The sequence below is a fragment of the Pocillopora damicornis genome, chromosome 2 (genome assembly GCF_964200805.1).
Source record: "Pocillopora damicornis chromosome 2, jaPocDami1.2, whole genome shotgun sequence".
Lineage (NCBI taxonomy): Eukaryota > Metazoa > Cnidaria > Anthozoa > Scleractinia > Pocilloporidae > Pocillopora > Pocillopora damicornis.
This window is the reverse complement of record NC_142671.1, coordinates 27,360,137-27,381,372: the sequence shown is the minus strand read 5'-3', so window position 1 is coordinate 27,381,372 and position 21,236 is coordinate 27,360,137. Positions and strand designations below refer to the sequence as shown.

General features: G+C 38.7%; 1 protein-coding gene and 4 pseudogenes across 4 annotated transcripts in view; 2 read left to right on the top strand and 3 right to left on the bottom strand.

Annotated features, from left to right (window-relative positions):
• Window positions 1-21,236, bottom strand: part of LOC149050568 (uncharacterized) — a 195,225-nt pseudogene that overhangs the window by 78,691 nt on the left and 95,298 nt on the right. The gene's annotated exons all lie outside the window — the stretch shown is intronic.
• Window positions 1-21,236, top strand: part of LOC149050577 (uncharacterized) — a 71,496-nt gene that overhangs the window by 44,792 nt on the left and 5,468 nt on the right. The window contains exons 8-12 of the mRNA XM_089197541.1: window positions 5,427-5,498; window positions 7,521-7,592; window positions 8,103-8,174; window positions 8,787-8,852; window positions 9,862-9,933. Of these exons, the coding sequence (XP_089053667.1) occupies window positions 5,427-5,498; window positions 7,521-7,592; window positions 8,103-8,174; window positions 8,787-8,852; window positions 9,862-9,933 (354 nt within the window). The remainder of the gene's footprint in view (window positions 1-5,426; window positions 5,499-7,520; window positions 7,593-8,102; window positions 8,175-8,786; window positions 8,853-9,861; window positions 9,934-21,236) is intronic.
• LOC149050580 (G protein-coupled receptor GRL101-like) lies at window positions 12,658-16,141 on the top strand (annotated as a pseudogene). Its single transcript, XR_016183996.1, has 5 exons — window positions 12,658-12,710; window positions 12,906-13,926; window positions 14,337-14,421; window positions 14,765-14,803; window positions 15,534-16,141. The product of XR_016183996.1 is annotated as a G protein-coupled receptor GRL101-like (transcript).
• LOC149050579 (uncharacterized) lies at window positions 18,122-20,284 on the bottom strand (annotated as a pseudogene). The gene is made up of 2 exons (XR_016183992.1): window positions 20,247-20,284; window positions 18,122-20,114 (listed from the first exon to the last, which is right to left on the bottom strand). The product of XR_016183992.1 is annotated as an uncharacterized LOC149050579 (transcript).
• Window positions 20,319-21,209, bottom strand: LOC149050578 (uncharacterized; annotated as a pseudogene).

The following is a 21,236-nucleotide window of genomic DNA, read 5'->3' as shown; positions in this document are numbered from 1 at the left end:
AGTGGCAAATAATTAAGAAGACAAAAGAGAAATTTAAAAACAGAAGTGAACATGGTAGAAATGATGAAAGAAGTAAAGTGAATTTAGACGCGCAGATGGTATTGTCTGCATCAGATATTCAATAAAAAATAATAAAAATCAAAACTCCTATGTTGAGGAATTCTTCTGTTGACATGATCGACAATTTTAACGTCCAGAAAGAAAGGATTGCCAAAAGGTTTATAGGGAACTTCTTTCTCCTTTCTTCGTTTCTTACTTTGCTGGCTAAAACCTCCTCTGTTAATTTTGCGTAGATTTCATATTGACTCTTTCTGCCAGGAGAAAAGTCCAACAGTTTGCTTTCTAATCGTCTACTCCTCAATACCTGCCTCATCTCATCACTAGCACCTATAACTCTTATTCAGTAAAGTGGTCAGTAACATGTCTGATCTCGTTACAAGTCTTGTTATCTTCAGCTTTGCAATAACAGCACAAAGTAAATCAGATTAACCCATTTGTTTTTTAACTTTTATGGTTTCCTTCTTACCATTGCAGTTTCCTGAACAACAACAACATAAAGAACTTGTCCTCTGATCAACTACCTAAAAAACATTGGTGGGAATATAAATTTAAAAACCTGTAAGTGTTTGTGGCTTAGGAATCTTTCTCCGCTTGAGTTAGTTACCATATCTGAGGTCTAAGAAAATTCTAGCAACAGACCCTCTCTAATGACGGGGACTAAAAATAAAACCATTAATTCTCAATCTTGATAGGAAATTTAGAAAAATAAACTGAAATAAGGATACTTTTTTTAAATTGTATTACAGTTGTGTTTTAGGCCCCATTTATATGGTCTCGAGTACACGAGACAACTCTACCCCCTCTCACGCCCCCCGGAGACAACTTATACGAAATTTAAAATCTGTTAACCTGTTGACATCTGACTGCCAGGCCAGGTTACATACTCGACTAAATGGCGGACGACAGGGAGTATACAAAGAAATGCACGCGCGGATTGGAAAAAAACCAGCCAGAACTGAACAGTTTTTTTTTTCAAAAGACCATATCAATGGGACCTTTGGCCGAGTGAAAACGTTTTAAGTTTTTTTTTTGAAATAACTTTCACTGTCTTTTCACGGTTGGTTTCGTAATTTGTTTCAGAGATTTATCACTCTGTTGAAGAACCAAACTAAATTAGAGTAACTGTGGATGGTTTGTCATGCAACCCGAAAAACCCTTGAGATTTCGACTCGTTAAAATTGGTTAGGTACATCCATCGACAAAACGAGGCGTCTCCTATTTAAGAATAAATAAGCAAATGGTTTATTAAGGTCTATTGGGGCCCAGTTCTCAGTTGTGGGTATTTTGGTATTGTGGAGAGGATAATGGGCGGCACGAAACACATAGGGAGTGACCTTAAGACCTGTCAAAAAACAATATACTTGGTTCTAAAAGTTTCCCATGAAAAATATGCTAGTTTCTGTATTAGGAACTTTTGTTCTGATGGATTTCCGTAATATACTTAGGGCAGGGAAGTAACTTTTGGCGAGGCTGGCAGGGTGATTGATAAGCTTAAAGCATCGAAAGATTTTGATGGGAAGGAAAAAACAGTTAGCCCCTTCATTTGATTTTGATGTCAACTGTGTACGAAGAAACCGCTTGCGAAACTTGAACTACAAAATGGTTTAGTTAATTTGTAATACGTTTGAATCTTCTTTTTCACCACGGCAGTGAACAGTGTAGGAAAATATATGAATACAAGCGCACTCAAGAAATGAGCGCACTCGTGTTCAAATATTTCTAACTTCCAGTGTTAACAATCGTATGCAACAACAGCCTCTCTCAAATTTGTTTTCATCTGTGGCTGAAGAGATTCAAACGCCCCTAATTGAACAATTGAGGACCGTTGAGAAAATAACTATATCTTTTATGCAGAACTTTAGACTTCAACAAACTGGAAACTCTTCCTTCTAATATATTCAAACGCCACAAGTTATATGATCTGTAAGTATTTTGCTCTGAAGCTGAATAAAGTTGACTGTCGCTGACTTCGTTAGATTATTCTTCCTAGATTGTCCTTTTATTCATAGTCTCACCTCCTTTAACTCAAACCCTTTAGGAACTTTCTTTTGTGAACATGTGAATGTATAATAACTACCCAACGAACTTGTCAAACAGCAAGCACTTGTGTGAATCATTGAACAAATTCGTCAATCGCCAGATTAACTAAATCCTGCGTGACTTGTCATTAGAAACACAAGAGTAGATGTACTTGGCCCGCTGGACTCAACAACAAAAAGAGCTGTCCATGCACATTGGTATGGTATTTTTTTTCCCAACAGTAGTGGCAAGTTTACAGTACAAGCCTCAGGCAAAAAGTTACGCATCTCGCAATTTCTGGCCAGCAGAGAGAAGGAAAGTCTTTTCAAATGCTAATGAATATTCAACTTAATGCGTTTTGCAGGTGGCTCGGGAACAACAACTTGAAAAACTTATCTGAGGATATATTTACTGGGCAAGATCAGCTAAAATATTTGTGAGTACTAATGATTTGGCATCTTTTTAACAAAATATTTGTCAAGTTATTTGCTCTACTTTGTCTCTGACGGAATAGCCTGTAAGCGGCGTAAAGATGATTTCATTTATTCACATACAGACATGACCAGCACTAAGAAAGTGAAAAACATACACAGTTCGATAATTTGAAAGGCACTATACCACTGTAACCGACCGCGAAATATAAACAAATGGAGAACAACGCTCTTTCGGGAGAATACTTGACACTTTCATTCTTTAACGCGTACCATATGATAATAGTGTGTAAAGACAAGAAATTGCAACAATATTCATAGACTAAAGGTGAAGGATGTAAGAAAAAGCTTGCGCTCTAATTCAGACTTTGTGTTAAAAGTACACCAGAAAATGACGCCAAAAATGGGGATAGTGTTGATGATGGTGGCGATTTTAAATACGATTAGATAATTAGAAAAATCTCTTCGCTCGGCCGGTCTACACACCTTCGTAAGCTTTCCGAACTATATCTTGGTCAGAAGTACGACTACCTTGTCGTATCAACTCGGAAACGTCCTCACATTGTGCTGAAGGGTACCAAATACAACTGACTCAGTGAAAGGAACGTGAAAAGACCAGGAAATAAAATCTATGATGGAAAGACTTACGTGAAAGCCAGAGTTTTGCGGTCGATGAAAAAGACGCCGTTCAGAGTTGTAATAGAGTTCACACCTTGACGTGAAATTTTCGATCCCGTTTAGGAGAGTGTGCAATACTGAGTTTTGAATAGTTCTTAAATGGAAAGGCGGTAGAAGGGTGAAGCAAAAAGAAAAAAAAACTGTTTTAAATTAAAACCGATGACATCAGACTCGATCTCATTCTCTGCTTGGTGGTTTAGCTAAATAAGTAGTTAATGACGGCTGGTAGTTTCCGAGCGAGAGCGAGTCAAATAAAGAGTTGTTTTCAGACTATTGTCAAAGGCTTAGCGCATTCAAACCAAATGGCTAAAAAAAAAAACTTAACTAGTGATGAGTGACAAACTGATCCTCACAGGATTTAAGCAATTGTAGAGAGTAATGCCCTGGGAAAGGAAAATATGAACTGCGGTAAGTGACAAACTGAACCTCTTGCCTAGCCTTCAATGAAGACAACATTGTCCTCTTTTATCACAGAATTTTACTTCTTTGGCTCTACTTTCTGGAAATATTTTCTTCCGTGATCAATTCATAGTTAATTTCTAATTTGTTACATTGATAGTTGTATAGTTGGTACAAAAGGTTGCATTTCTCATGTAACACGTCTGTAAGTTTGTAACACAAGGTTAAAATTACAAATGAGCTTTGATTGGCTTAAAAACAAGAGAAATCAACAAAAACAAATAAAAGAAAAGCTTCTTTTGCAGAAGTCAGAAATACGATGTGAGAAAATAACGGCCGATGCGTTTGCACACAATGAGTTGGGTTTGCACGTACCTCGTCACAGTTAAGAGAGTTTCTTCCTTGCTGAATTTGTGGAAACGTGGTTTGAAGCCGCGAAAAGTAATGACAACGGAATCGTGGGAAAAAAAGCCAGCGAATGAAACAAATCACTTGAAAGTTTTTAAAACCAAAAATGATTAAAAATACGAGTTAATTAGCCTAAGAGGGATGATAGCTACACTCGACAGGTAATTAGATGTACAAGTCAGAATACAAGTGGTCCATAACAAAAGCAGACTTCCGCATGAAGCGCCAATTTTTACTGAAGAGGAATAGGAGGTGCTACGGAAGGCAGAAACTTTTGGTTCTAAAACTCTACACGCTCTTATTTCTTCTATGTGGTAGCTTTAAATGCTATCTTTTGGTTCCCGTGGCCGACAAGAGCATCATGGAATGAAATAAGATGATTCAACTATGAAAAAATGACGAAGGCGTGGAGTTCGTGCCGTTTACAGAAGGTCCAAAAAAGACGAGACAGGGCAGGCTTTAGAGTAAGAACATAGATTTCCAACCTGGTAGAAAAAGGTTTCCGGTAGCTCTCTTCAAGCGGTTTGTCCAGCGAGGACCTTTAAATATGCAATGGTTGGGTACTTTCTACCTCAGTGTCTAACGGAACCGAAATTTGAATGACAATGTCTGCTTTAAAAGCCAACCGTTAAGCGTAAATACAGCAATAATGCAACGTAATGAAAACAATTGTGGTGAGTAGTAGCCTTAAAGAAAGGATGGAAAAGGTCACGAATCACTATGCAGGAGCCGGCCCATCATGAGCAGCATCGAGGGAAAACCAATTTCTATTCTCACAATCGGGTTTGAAGTCTCTGCGAATGCAGTCACATTTATAACGAGGTATTAAGAAGAACAGACCATAATGAAGACACTTAAAAACTGACAAGTTTCTCTCATGCTTGGCCGCTCAAAGCGCGCACCTAGGATTTGAAAGCGACGGTCGAGTTCTAATCGACGCTAAACTTTAATAGTCGAGTTCGAATCTGATAGACCAGTACAAGCCGGGCACTTTTGCTGATCACTGCACGATTAATTTTCTTCAGAACGTTTTTGGGTGGTTTAAAATCAATCTGCACACGCTTCCAAGCTTACAGCTGAATAACTTTTGAATGAAAGTCTTGATAAAGTTTGAATTTAACAAACACTGTAATCTGTTTCGGCCAATCATTTGGATGCATCTCAAATAAAATAGCAGTGTGCAGTGTCAAAATTTCCCTTATTTTGATCTTCTTTCTTCCTTTTTTTCTTTTATATTATATTACTTGTTCATTTTTCAAACTAAAAATTTCACTAATCCAAGAGGCTTTTGCTCGTCTGAAAAATGTGTTCGTGCTTATTTAAACGCTTATTTAAACAAGCTTCAATGATAAATCATGTGATTACCCATACAAACCGTAATTCAATACATTTTGCTCAATTTAAAACTATATTGTTGTTCTCCCAATGCAGGCGGTTGGGCGGCAATCAGTTGAAAGAGCTATCACGTGAAATATTTCTTAATTTGTCTGCCTTGGAAGAATTGTAAGTAACAATTTTTTCCAAAAGTTTTAGAGATATCACTATTCTGTACATTGCGTTTGTATGAGATCCACTGTTATCAACTAGTTTAAAACACAGCACTGAATTATTAAGAATAAATCTATTTATTACACCCATTTGAAATCACTTATGGTCCCTGTAATCTGATTGGCTCTAATTGGTGCGATTTATTCACAAATTGCACCATTTTTTGCTTTGAATCGCATCTTTTCCCCAGCCAGTGAGGAGGCTACACTAAAAACAAAACAACCAATCAGACTTCAAGGCTTGTTTAAAGTAACCGATCATATTGCAGGAAGATGAAAGACATGGAGTATCATATGGCAAATTTTGCAACTTTTGTTTCCAAAACTCTTATTTTTTCCTCCCAAAAAATGGATGAATTTAATTTCAAACCAGCTCAGTATTGTATTAATAAAATATTTGAACTGACCAAGTCCTATATTTGGGCGATTTCAAAACGGATGTAATAAAGTGGTAATTGAACCTCGTGTTGTGCAATTTTGGTCTGAAATCATACTTGTGATTTCAAATCGAACTCGCGCTGCGCGCTCGTTCAATTTTGGAATCACGCGTATGATTTCAGCCCAAATTGCACTCCACTCAGTTCAATTACCATTATTAATCTTCGCAAATTTGAAGTAAAAGATTTTTATCACTGAACATCTAATGATAATGATTCGTCAGTTTTCAGCGATTAAAGTTGATTCTGTCAATTATCAGGGAGTGGACCTGTCCCGATTGTGCCCGTATTATGTTGGAAAGGTTCTCACCGAACCGCTAGAAAAATTCTGAAAAAATGGCTAAAAGTCCAAAAAGGTTGCCACCTGAATTTTGAAAGTTGCCACCTAAATTTCTTGATACTTTTCTATAAATATAAATTAAAAGCTTTATTTTTGATTCCTCTCAATAAATGTTAACATAGGTCAAGAAAAATAGCTTGAAACTTAGCTTTAAAGAGTTGCTTGCAAATATGGGCCAAATTTATATATACTCTTGAGTTTAAAGGAACGAAACACATGGTTCATTAGACGCTTTGCCGAACGATATGAAGGAGATTGAATGAAACTAGCTCTACTGATTGCATTCTCAGAATCTAAACCATAAAACTCTTAAAGTTTTCAATGAAATCGTTGGCTTTTTCGTGCTTTATATGTGCTCTAAACCTACCTTGTTCAGAAAAATTGCTCAGAAAAGGCACGAATTGCTCAAGATTGTTAGAACCACAAAAACTTGCTCCTAACCTCAAAAGGTGCTCAAAAGTTGCCGAGCGCAATCGGGACAGGCCTATCAGGGAATACACAGCCAGTTGAATGACGAGCTTGCTGATGTAGGGGAGGGAGGGGGTTGGGGAGGGGGCAGAGAGAGTTAATCTTCTCAAATTTTTAACAAAAATTCGTGATTCTCTAATTTTAAACGTTGTCTTAAACATCAAATATCAAACACGTTTTCTGTTATCTTTAAATGAACGCACAATCAGACAAAGAATCTATTTGTATGATAATGAAGAAACAGAAAGTTTTTAACGGTGATGTTATTTAGGGGGTGCCTCGACCAAAAATCATCAGTTAGGACCAATAAAAATGCATATATAATCCAGCTTATCAACAAATTTTTTTAAATTGATTCATCGAATATGGGTGCCTTGTCACATGGTGAATCAAACAGCTTGCATTCACATTTAAGTTTGTCGATAAACTAGCCTGCATACAACTGTTTTTTGGTATAATGATTGAAAATTTTTAGTAAGGTGTTGTTGAATAAATTTTGTTGGATAAGAAATACAGTAATCTTCGAAGGAAAGGTCAAAGTCGACACGTATCAAAATCATTTTCCTTATACGGTTCAAATAATGTCGATGCCCATAATAGTGGGCATAACATCTATTTATGACACTCGAAAACTTATTTAGTTAAAGACATTCGACCCATTAGTTAAAAGTGTTTGTTAACTTCACTTTTGACAAGTTCTATTCACTTCGCTCCCCGATTATTTCATCGCTAGGGACTTGTCCTACAATCAGTTGCAGTTTTTGCCCCGAGAGATACTTAACAATAATATCAAGCTGACAGAACTGTAAGTAAAACTGATTGTAAAAAAAAAAGAAAAGCAAAGTTACAGGTCCAATATAGATAATTAATGATGGTGGTCTTTAACTACTTGAAGAGTTTGCTTATTTCTGCTTCGACGTGATCCGTTATCGGCGGATGAATTGATTCACTAAGTGGGTTTTAGTTAGAGTTAGAACTCAGAATGCGTTCGGTGGGGCGGGCCTACTATTAATTATTGTCTCAAAAGAAAGATCTCTCAGTTTACTGCATGTAGCTATTTTTCACTGAGTGCATCTGCTGCATACATATTGGTGATTCCTGGCCATTATTTATGGGGTAAGGGGTATTCAAAATGTCTCTATTCGCAAAATTTATATCTAAAAACACGTTGCGGTATAAAACTGGTTGGCTCGTTTGGCTCTTGTTTAGCTCATACCAGAAGACTTAAGTAGCGGGCTATCAGCCAATTATTAAAATAGGATTTAAGTTCTTGAACTGTTATTTAGCTTACTGTTATCTCAATAAATACTCTAAGGGATTTATCAAACAACGAAATTCAGCGTCTGCCCAAGGATGTTTTTGGCAACCTAACTCAGATGAAAAAGCTGTAAGTGGCATTCAGTACAAACTCCATAGCAAAGGGAATTCTGATGTATAGTTTTTCATAGCGCTTGAAGTAAACATATGCATTATGACCATTCTAAAAATAGAGTTTTGTGGATTTAAATTTTTTTATTATTTCAAGATGCGTACTGCCTTTATATAATGTTAACTTTGGTGGAGTTGGTCATCGAGAACAATTGAAAAAAAAGAGGTCAATATTAAATTCAATTGTCTCACACCGCCTTTTGCTTCACGTGACTTGTGACTATAATTTTTTCGCTTAGTAACCAGGGAACTCTGTTAAGATTGATTTGAGATGTAAGTGACTTATTATAGTTTGGTGCATCAGTACTGAAAAGTGATGTCATGCTATGAAAACGCCCATTTTAACAATGAACGCGCAAATGGTATCTTTTGCCTAAATTCTCAGGATCAAGAGTAATCAGTTTATGTACTCAGCAAAAATGGGTAGAACTTTGTAAGTCTTCAAAATAGCTTTCCCATGAAGAAACAATTGGGTTTTATTTCATGCCTATTCGGAGAGAAGAAGAACCTTTCCAAGAATCTCAAGTTCTATTTCAACCGACTTTTTTTTCATTTTATATATCACTCACAGCTTACTCTCCAGTAACAAACTTCAGCACTTGCCAAGGTTCAAAAATCTCTCCGAGTTGAAAATATTGTAAGTGATTCACGTTTGTGATATAATTGGCTCATAATTGTTAAATAATTGCGTAAAAAGTTAAATTATACATTCACTTTGGAAAGAGATACCATCAACTAAGAACTACTCAAGGGTCAAATATTTAAGGTGATAAAACAAAATACAATACAACACATCTCGAACATTACTTTAATAGCACCCTCCCCTTCGGGCTTTACAAGGACCATACGCTAGAAACGATCGCTGATGATTAATGATTAACCCAAATCAAACTTCAATGATCAATTTTTATTTTTCTTAAAAAATGTATGAAATTGTTTAGCGGTTATCAAAACGTTGTCGTCAATATTGAGTTTATTTGGGTTTTAAATGAAAACACAGGATCTATAAATTTCAGTTTTTACCTAACTTTTTTCTAGCAGCTTTTCCAGATGTTCCAGAAAAGGGTTGTTCAAGCTAAAAGTATAGAATTCCGGGTGATGCGATTAGAAATACGAGCTTTTACTCGATTGCAAAAGTAAATGGGCGCACGTCCGATCATTCATTTAATTTTTACAACAGCGTTACCAAGGTTTAACCATTGTTTATCCGGTGGCCAGCGTAGTCCTTTCGGTGAAGGCGTAACACGATGGAACTTAATTGTTCTTGTCACAATACACGTGGCAACGTCTTGATCCAAATACATTTATGAGATGTTTTTTCAGGAAGTGTTGGAGCACACTGATAAGCAGTAGAACAGTTTGCCGAATACCAAGGCGCTAATACGCTTTCGAAGGAGGTTTCCATAATAAGCATGTTTAATTCTACTGGCTTTAATTAAAGATGAAACAGTTTCTATAATATAAGACAGGGTTTGGGACTAAACTAGTCTCGAGGTCCTCAAAAGATTATGCTGAGTCAAGGTTACTTAAGAATCAATAAGTTTGGCAGTCACTTCTGTGCTGCCAAATATCATTAAGGTCAATAATACCTCCCCCATCAAAGACTCTGTAATTATACCGAGCGTCTGTTGCATTTTATTGTGTAGATACCTGTATAACAACAGCCTCGTACACCTGTCACCTGATCAGTTCCAAGGCCTGTCCAAACTGGAAGAACTGTAAGTAAATATTCGATGGAAATCATATCTGACTGCACATGTAACTATTCTTGACCAAATATGTACTTAACCAACTCAGTAGGGCGAATAGACCTTTCTTTCCTCCTCCCACCACTTTTGCCCAAAGTTTCGCTAAATTTTGAAGCTAGTGTACTTTGATTGGATGAACCTCAGAAACCCAAGCAGAATTCTGAAAAAGATTCTTTGTCATCCATCCAAGATAGTAACTGCCAACTCGGATTTCTTCAGAAAAAGACAGGAAAAGAAGATAATTAGAGATGTAACAATTCTCTCCCTCACCCCCGAAAAAAATTAACAGATCAGTGAAACAATACTTTTTATAGAAGTCCAAATATAAGCATGCGCTAAGTTTTAACATTTTCAGCGAGGTAACCGCAAACTGCATATCAGTGTAACTTTTACGCATCCCTGGCTGTGAGTTGTTTTTTTCACCTTTTTATTATGTTTTCAATATCGGATAGCTTTGAAGATATCGTAGGCAGAGGGCATTTAAGAATCAATGAAGATAAGAAGGAAGTTTATGTAAATACGTGCTTACCTCTAAATTTTTCTACATTTCTGATAATAATGATGTGCCCTCTATGTTGTTCTAGGGCTGTTTACGAAAACAATATTGACTACCTGCCACATGAAGTTTTTAAAGGCATGAAAAACATGATGTCTATGTAAGTATCTGTCTCTAAACTATCCTCTTATTAACGGTAACGAGGTATTGTAAAATTAGTAAGGGTCTGGTGAAGATGCAATCATAGCAATGTTAGGAATCTCCGTTATCTAAGACAAACTCCGCTCGGGAAGATCAAGAGACCCACAAAGCTGCACACCAAAAACATGGACAATCTTCTACCCCCGAGGACAGATCATACCTTATGATCAAAACCATGTGTGATGGACGACGAAATATTTACGATAGTGAAAGTGAAAACAGGCTGACTAAGAGATCATATTTACTAGAGGTAGAGAGAACTACCAAAAGGCAAATCAGACAAAACCTTGGGAAACACCAGGTCTCTTTAACCACCAAAAACAAAATCCTGCTAAGGTATCCCTTTCCAGATTCAAACACTGAGTTTATAAAGACTTCGACCGCGAAAACCTCTTGAGGATAGGTATGACAATATTCATGGGGTTATTTAAATCGGCATCGACCACGCGGATAGAAATAGATCTGGAACCTAATTAGAGAATGTTTTTTTCATTCTTGATAACTTAACTGTAACTTTGAAGAAGCTCTCAGTAATGTGAAAATTCGTAAAAATACTTATGTGACATTATTGTATGACCCACTGTCTAATGCACGGTGAGGTTCTTTTCTCGTTGCAGAACATTTTGAACAAATGGAAGATATTGCCTTCCATTCTTGGCTAATTTTCTGTCCAGTGTTGTTTTAATTTACGCTTTAATGTTTGTCAGTTGACGCTCTACGCTTTTCATTGTTTCATCGTTCTGTAGGAGCTTTTATTTCAACAATATCCGTACCGTTAGCAACGAACAATTCAAAGATGTCGCACCAAGTATTCGATTCCTGTGAGTATGAGTAAACTGGTAATATTCCAGGTGTGTTCATACTACTTCGAGTTCAAGGGAAACAGATATTGTTGGTGCGACCTTCACGTGCCGTAAACTCACGGATAAGCGCCCCTCCCCCATTTTAAAGGATGGACAAGTGATCATACCACTGGCCGAATTGCTTAGGCAGGGAAATTGGAGTAAACGATTTTCACATACATACTACCACTGATATACTAGAAGTTAGGATCGGCTTTGTTCACTAATACACAGTTTATACTTTTATTTACGCCCAAATGTTATACTCCTTGGGACGATCATATCTGGTCACAAGAAAAAGTTTGGGAAAAACTTAAGGAAGGGTCCCTTCGCATAAAGTACCCTCTCTGTAATGAGCGACCCATCCTAAATTCGAAATGAGTGCATCAGATACTCATTGCAGTATTAAAAGCATATCAGTATAACAAATAAAGTCACTTTGGCATAGCCTGTGTAAGTATATCTTACACACTCAATGACAAATTGCTCGTCTTCTGTTTTAGTTTTCTATCGAATAGTTGTTGAGAATTGGGCAGGAAAAGGAACAAGAGAGAGCCGAAAAACTGATTAATACATAACGGTAATAGGACTGAGTGGAGTCCAATTCGGTCTGTAATCATACAAGTGATCAGCAAAATCGGACGACCGCGAGGCGAGAGTCCGATTTGTTAATCACGAGTATGATTAAGGACAGAATTGGACGAAAATAAGTCCTGTTACCAATTCATTATAACCATTTGAATTTCCGAAAAAAAAAGCACTTAAAACAAATATCTCCAGTGGAGACAATGTCTTTAGTTAAAAATTCCTCCATTTTGGAAATCCCCCATTTTTCCCTTGGATGAGTGGTTGTTGCTGTGATTATTTTGATCATTTCTGTGATGGGTGGATTAGCTGAGTGGACTTAGTACGATTGGCTGCTTCAACTGTCCGATTACAGGTTTCTGATTGCAGCCAACTGTCCGATTAAACTGTCCTATTACAACTTTACAGAATGATTAGTGAAAAATGAAGCTGCGGATGCACCAATAACATTTCAGGAATTTGTAATGGTTGTGATTAATAGGCTAAAGATGTCTATGTTATCAAGAATTAGCGAGCAAAGTTTGCCTGAATTGCTTTCCTTTAATTTGCAGGTACCTCCATTACAACGAAATGCGAGAACTACCAGAGGGTTTCTTTACAAACATGAAGAATCTAATAACTGCGTAAGTCAAGTGGAATTTTCTCCACGCGAGGAGTTTAAAATTGAAAAATTCCATTTGTCGGTGCTCAGTTATACTGCGCTTACTGTATTATTATTACACTTTCATTTTCTTACAAATTTAGATCCTGTGAGGGATCAAATTTGTCTTTTTTTTTTCCCTTTTGTTGTTTATCTGAACTCTTTTTATGAACCGTAGGACTGTAGACACCAACCTGATGTGTTGCCATTTGACGAAGCAGGATGCAGATTGCGACTTTGCTTATGTCGACAGCTTCGCCAGTTGTGAAACTTTGTTCAGAAATCGAGCTCCCAGGGAGTGCCTCTGGGTGATTGGAAATATGTCGTTGGTTGGTGCTGTGTTTGTCATTGTGTGGCGGTTGGTGTTTAGGGAGACGAAGAAGAAAAACAAGATACAGTCCATCATGTTGATACATTTGGCTGGGTCCGATGGACTTATGGGTGTCTACCTCCTAACTATAGGTGTGGTGGATGCCATTTGGGCAGGGGAGTATTATTTGCATGACTATTACTGGCGTTCAAGTTTGACATGTCAGATAACAGGTGCCATTACCGTGTTGTCAAGTGAGGTGTCTGTAATGACGATTTGTTTGCTCTCCGCCGACCGGATGAAGAATGTTCTGTTCCCCTATCGGGGAGAGTCCCTTACACTTAAGGTTACGCATCTTTTGTGCTTCCTTATCTGGATTGTTGGTGGCATAATTGGATTTATTCCCACGGTGGGCTTCGGCTACTTCGGTAGTCGCCAGAAAGGTCATCACTTTTATGGCAGATCAGTTGTATGTCTGCCATTGCAACTTTCCACTGATAAGCCGTCGGGCTGGGAGTACTCTGTTGCCATGTTTGTGGGTTTAAACTTTACCCTTGTGCTCTTTGTCGTTGTGGCATATACGATGATAATCTATAAGTCCTGCGCATCAAACAGGCGCATGGCTCAGCAAGGGACTGAAAGAGAGAGGAGAATGAAAGCCAATTCAAGGGCAGCCGATCTGAGGAGGGAGGCCTCGCTCGCCAAAAGAGTGTTCTTCATTGTTCTTACCGACTGTGTCTGCTGGATGCCTATTGTGGTGATTGGAATGAGGTCTCTCGTGGAAAAATCCTTCCGTACACCTGGTGACCTGGCAGTTTAGATCGCATTCTTTGTTCTGCCGGTTAACTCTGCCATCAATCCCATTCTTTACACCTTGTCTACCCCACAGGTACATGTACTCTCAACTTGAGCGGTTGGAAAAGTATATATTCAGCCAATAAGTTAAATTTTGCATTTATATCATGTCTCTCAGATCACAGATCACATCTAAATTCGACAAGAATAAATAAGTGAAACACGAACCGCCAAGAAGTGTCTCACTTTGTATAATTTTACCGTATTTTATATCAGCTGGTAAACTTGATTTCCGCCATTTCTGAGATCCCTTGGCCTCAGAACTCTCTTCTGTATGTAAAAAGTGCACGTTTTCATTGTATCGCACTCGGTTTGAGAGTGGCTGGAAAGCTGTGCAAACGTAGTTTGCATTCCTGGGGAAATCAAAGACTCGAAGGGTTTAAAAACTGGTGAGGAAGCACTATTTACTGATTATAACCTCGTGTTTTGTTTCGATGTATTAAGGTCCGAGGAGTCATCAGAGCCAAACTCCAACCATTATTGTGGGATTATCTGGTGGCAAAACTCGGCCGAAATCAAGATGTTGAAGGTAATTTTTGACACTTTAAATAATCTTTCATCATTCTGGGGAGTATTTTTCTCGTTCTTTGATTTTTTGGTTTCATGCCATAAAGTTAGGTTTTAAACAAGTTTAAGAGCAGATATACCGTGGGTTAATCAATCAGATCGGCTCGTAAGCCAAGAGATACTTTTTGTTTACCCATATGAATAAGAAACAAATAGATCTATGAATTAAGTGGCGCGTGAGCTTGAGTATTTCATTTAAACACATAGGTTGACTCAACCTCAAATGATAAAAAAAGACGTTGCCTCATGAATGAATAATTTGTTATTGCTGATGTTTTGTCCGCTTGCTTGTATTTTTCCGTCAGTTCAAGATCAGGGAATAGAGATGAGAGTCATCGAAGAAGGTACGCACCATTCACTTCTCCACAGACTAAAACAAATTTCAGAACGCAATACCTAGCATTCAAAAACCAAGAGCAAAACAGAAAAGCCAAAGAAAAGCATTGTTGTAACTTTGAAGCAATTCGGTTCGACCTTTTTGCCACTATAAGAAACGCGTAAAAAGTAATTTAGCCTCCAGTTTGAAGTTTACAAACAACCACATTTTGAGTCAATTTAATGACTGTAATTTTTGTTTACGTGATATGCTTAACCCTACTTTGACTGATTCTCAATTATTATTTAGTGGAGGGAAGACTTATAGATTTTTTCACCACTAACAATATTTCGCTTTTTGTCATAAAACACTCACATAAAAAATCGAAGTGGGCTAAGAACATCGGAGACTTAATCGGCTGAGTCCAGTGCACCACATTTTTGATGTTACCACATTTTGTCGTCATATGTTATCTATGAATGAACAGACGCACGGAAATATAGGTTACTTGTTTGATCGACCGTGAAAAGTTTTCATATAATGGTTTTAATAAGGTATCAAAGCCACAAAGAGATATTCGGAAAGAGTAAAAGCGGAGCGTAAATGATTGAGGACGGAGAAGTTACACGATGCAGTCACCAAATGCAAAAAGCACGGTATAGTTCGTTTAACAAATTTGGCGATTTGGCCAACTACAACCACCTGAGGAAACACTTTTTAACCTTATTCCCTTTTTGTGTTTATTTTATTGAACACAGTACAAAACCAAGAGGAAGTGGGGAGCACTGACGATAGTGAGGATGAATCGCAAGAAGAACAAGGAGATGGTGAGCACCATGCAGGATCAGGCGAAGACAATGAACAACCTTTTGAATCCCAGAGGGTTGATCAAGAACAAGGAAAAGAAGAAGCGACTGAACAGCAGCAAGTTGAACGTGAACAAGACGAAGAACGAAAACAAGGCCCAGAAGAAGCGACTGAACAGCAGCAAGTTGAACGTGAACAAGACGAAGAACGAAAACAAGGCCCAGAAGAAGCGACTAAACAGCAGGAAGTTAAACGTGAACAAGACGAAGAACCAGAGCGAGGCCAAGAAGAACCCACTGAACAGCAGCAGGTTGAATCTAAAAGAAACGAAGGACCAAAAGATGACCATGAAGAACCAACTACAGAGCAGGAAGTTGAACAAGATCATCAAGCAGATTCAAAGGGAAACAAAGAAGTAAGTGAGACGCAACGAGAAATACAGGAGCTAAATGAAGCCGATGAAAAACCTGAGCGAAAGCTGAAAGGAGACGACCAGGAATCCAAACAACAGGGCACTCAACAACAAGTAGAGTGGTATTTTTCTTCTTGTGGGGTCTGACTTATTTGGGGTCAGTTTCTGACGAATGTGTTTCTTGACTACTTCTGCATATGTTTCAGTGCCCCGATCAAGTGGTTGATGTTCTGCCTCTTGCACCGGTTGTTTGTTCTTACGGGCAGTTTCCAGCTTCTTTTCTTTTTTCTCCTTTAGCTATTTTTCTTTCGTGTCAATAATTGATTCTATTTCTTGTTCTACTTGTTGCTTGTCCCTGTCCGTCCAGTCCTCAATCTTATCGAGTGACTCGAAAGTGTCGGCTATCACGACAATATTTTGTGCCAGCTGCCTCTCGTAGTGTTCCACGAGACATTCCGCGAGCTGCCGTGAGCAATTGCTTAGTATTTCTTTCCATTTGTTTTGGAAGGTTTCATCTTGTCGGCCTGTCGTCGATCGCAAATCAATGGTTAATCCTTTCGGAATAATACCTTCCTCTATGCAAGTTTTCAGGAATTCAACGTGTAGTTTTATCCTCATGTTTTTTTCTTTTAGGGAGTACACTTTCCATCCAAGATCTGTTGGTTTTTCCGTTATTTGAGGGTTCCTCGCTGGATTCGCTGTTTCGATGAAACTAACGGATGGTGTAACATCGTCCTCGCTGCTTTGCTCGCGCTCGTCCGTGCGCGTATTAACTCCTTCGTCTTGATTCTGGTTTCTCCTTGTATTTCTCTGTTTCCTTGTCGAAGCCATTCTATAAGGTTATATAATTTGCACAATGGAGAATGTGCTTCCGTTTTCAACGCTTTATTAAAGACCCAACGCGTTTCGGCATTTTCCTTCCTCAGGGGCCTTAACATGCAATTGTTACAGAGTCGTAATTGGTTAATTGTGTGACGTAGTACATTGTATATTGCTTAATTAAATGCTGGGTAAAATCTCTCGTAAACAATTAGTGTTCCTAATTGTTTAACAGTTTTAAAACCTTTATAACGTATGTTATAAACAATTTATATACCTAAAACTTTATAAAGGTTTTCGCGTAAAAGCTTTATCCAGTTCTTTTGTTTAGTCCATATGGCTGAAAGGAGTTTAATGTTCTTAAATATATTCAAATATATATATATTGTAAGCGCTAATATATGTCGCAGAGTTTGTCTCGTATTTTCTTTTGGGAAGAAGCAACGAGGAACCCGTATTAATAAACTGATATAGTTTTTGGGTTTGGTGGACTCGTGGGCAAAAAGAAAAAATTAAAAAATGTTTAAGTATATAACTATTACTTTCGTCGACGCTTCGTTGGCGCAGTAGGCAGCGCGTAAGTCTCGTAATTCGTTGCAGAATGAAGGTCATGAGTTCAATATTCTCACAAGGCACTTCTTTTCATTTTTTTTTTATTTTTTATTTTAAACAGAACTGCTTGCCACAAACCATGATAAGATACACGGCAAATTTTCTATTTTACTTGCGGTAAAATAATTGAGAAGTCCTGCAAACGAACTCTGGCCTCAAGATCGATCCCATGAACGATTTTCAGGTCACGCGGCTGACTACCAAACCTCATGAAGGTTTCATAGAATTTATATTACAAGGATCACACTTGAGGTAATTAAGCAGGAAAAATTGAAAGGTATCACTTCAAAAGCTTGCGTGTAATTATCTCTTACTCCCCGGACTTCACTGTCTGGTTTCCACTCCCCCACAAAATCGAACAGAAGTAGGTTTCCATTCCCCCGCAAATTTGAATAAAAGAAGTAGCGGAAAGTGTGGGAACGAGATGACGGCCGGTTTGTTTTGTCTCTCACCTGTATTGAGCGATCACTTAAAGTTTAACTACTCAAAGTCGATGTTAGCACTATTTTTGAGCGAGTGTTGGTGGTCAATTTACGGCATGAAGTGCCTTTATTTATCGTTTTTTTAATATCCAGGTTTTGGGACTTTCGCCTCGCTATTCCTCATGGCTGACCTCATAATGCAGGTTTGACTGTACTTATTAGCGCGACTCAAAACCAAAGTAATAATCAGCCGAAGTTACCGCGGCATAAGGAAAAAGAGAGTTCGTTTTATCTTAGACCGTAGGTTAACAGTGTGGCGTGAGTCTTATGATCTGCATCACTGGTTTTCTTTTAGCTAGAGTTGTTCATTGATATGTCTCGAACAATTCATAAGCCCAACTTATTACACAGTGAAAAAAAAATGATGCAAGTCTTCTTTCTTACAAACTACCATGTATCCTAATTGGAAAGCTAATCGGTGCATCAAATTTGTGAGAAACAAAAACTCCGCATGAAAATGAGTGTATTGTTTAGTGAGCTGAATAACTTTGGTTGGTTTATAAATGAATGAAAATAGCTGCTTAAATTAAGCAGCCACTTGAGACTCAAAAACTGTCTATGTCCCGTCCTGTCAAGCTTTCGCTGGACAGGCCACGTACTAATCAGAAATCTACATCCTGTACTTTGAGCGTTGAAAGAGATCTTTTCCCTGATAAATATGATGCAACTGTTTTTCAGCCAACTGAAAACTACGATTCGAGGTGGTACTTGAAGCACTGTTGCACTGGCTAGACAGCGCTGACCTTGATGGAAAATATCGACCTCCTTCGGATTGCAGGTCTTCATTGGCCCCCATAGCTACGACAGACATTTTTGGCACCATCGGCTCGTCGGGTTTCTTGGTAGTCCTCTCCGGGCCGGCACCGAAATGAAAAGAAGAGTCGGGGGACATTTGCTCCGCATAAATGGCTATTATTTTAGTGAGAAAAGACACTGATGGGGAATTAAAGACACTGAAATGCAAATACCAGCTGTACTCGTCGTCCACAGCAGCATTCTCCGAAGTTTTTGGCGAAGGGCACGAACGATCATGATTGCATGTTATGGAAATTTCTTTCGATTTCCGTCCAACAGCAGAATTTGGCGGATGCAATTTTGTGTTGATATTTAGACTTCGCCGAATTGTGTCCGCTCGAACGGACGTAGCATTTGACACTGCATGTATCACCTGGCGCGTTTGTCCTTTAGAATTTGCGATTGCTTGTCTTTCAATAAAAGATTTTTTAGTGTCAAATGAGCAACTGAGTTCACTGATGCCGTCTGGGTTAGCGTTATCCGCCCCCCTGTCTAATTCTGGTGTGGCCAATTCTAATTCTTCCTCCTTGCGTGATATCGGGTGTTTCATAATTCTCTCATGCCACGCATATTTACGCCGGCGGGCATACCGAGACTTTTCCTTGTGTTTGGTGTCTACAGTCACTAAACTTGCACTTGAAACTTTTCTAGGTGAGCTCGTCTTTCTTTTTAAGACCCTTTCGTGGTTTGAAGATGATTTCTCGCCGTTTGAAGTAGGAGTCTTCTTTGTAAGAATGTGTTTCTTTTGAATAATCCGGGGATTAGATTGTTTCCTCTCAGCAGAGTTGCTAATCGCAGCTTATTTACTTTCCTCGACACCTCGACCTTGCCGCTCCAAGATTTCTCTTCTTTTACGCTCATAAAATCCAAAAAAGGATTCACCTGAATATTTGTTGACGCATTCCCGTCAGTCAACAGGATAGTCGCACACTCTTCATTCCCCAGTCGTTCTGTCTTTGAGATTTCGAACATCTATGTCAACTTGAAACTTATTCAGTTCGCTAACTATAAACTCCACTTAAGTGGCGTTACCTGTGCGAACGGAGTGCATGACTGGAGTGCTTCCGTCGTCATCACGTAGGTTCAAATCAACGTCCTGTTTAGCGACATTAACCAGTAGTCTAACAATATCTACTCTGTCGTCGATGCAAGCCCTAGACAGCACATGTCGGCCCTTTTTATCAACGATGTTTACATACGAACCGTCCTGCAACAAGAGTTTGAGTAAGTTGTTACGTGTGCGACATTTCTCGTCAGGTAACTGCGCAGCATGCATAAGAAGAGTCAAACCCTGTTCGTCCACAAAATTCAGGTCAACTCCGCTCTCGATAAGAGTGTCTAAGAGAAACTTTTTTCGAGCTTTGATCTCTTGTCGGTCCAATATAGCGCTCTTCTTCGATACAGTTGCTACACTGAATAGCGTCAAACGAAGCAGAAAGCTGTATTGCCCAATGCAACTAGTCGCGGTTAGTTAACCTTTGACGACTAAAGATCTAACAGACAGACAATAACTTTTTAGCATTCAGGGGCTGAAAACCTCTAACCAAATGATAGAAAACTCAAAAGAAGTAATTATAAGCATGTCAGACGAAAGAGCCAAACAGACGAAACTGGAATCCAAACGCAATTCAAGATGGCTGCTTTATTTTCCTTTTAAGCTTTAAACACAGACTGCATTTCACAAAATTTAACTGAGTTGTGCTGTGCCATAACTTATGACTTATCTACCTTGAGAAAAACTTAAATAGTTTCTTTTGAATATCACTCTTAAAGAAGGAATAGAGAACTGGATTGACAGCAGTGTTGGCAATCAGCACCAGATAAACCATATATCTGAGCGTCCCGGCGAAGGGACATAAATTGGTGAGAAAGCAGAGACAGTGGTAATTCCCTCCGAGGTACGTGATATTGAAGGCGGTCATCACCAATATGATCAAGACGGTGGAACTCCTGTGTTGCACTCTGAATACTGCAGGTGGCTGGATGTTCTGTCCACTCATGTTCATAGCATGGTTGTTGCGGACTTGAGCAATCAGTTCCCTGGTCTGGCGGTTGACTTTCCAGGCAATGCGAAGGAGATGAGAAGTTGCAGCGACAAAGATAACGAGGGGCAGAATCTGGAAAATGAGCACACGGGATATTTCCATGAACATGGTAAATGTCCGATTGTGATTGTAAGTGAAGATGGAAGGCAAAAGAATAGAAATGGGCCATTCCAAACCGTAATAATCATCACCCAAACAGTTTCTTTCATCATGTAAGACATGTACCGCAAAGGCTTTGTGATGGCAAGGAAGCGGTCGACGGTCATGGCGAAGAGATTGGTGTTGGAGCAATACAAGAAGGCGAAGCTGACTCTGAAAAAGATACCAGCATGGGTGAGGTCGACTGTGTAGAAGAATTTGACGCCCAGGTTTTGTCCTGATGAAGTAAATCACAAGACGGCTTCCAGTCACAGTGACTAAAATTAGGACCCATCCACTCACCTAAAGCCATATATCAGGCATGTCAACCGACCAAAAAAGAGCAAACAA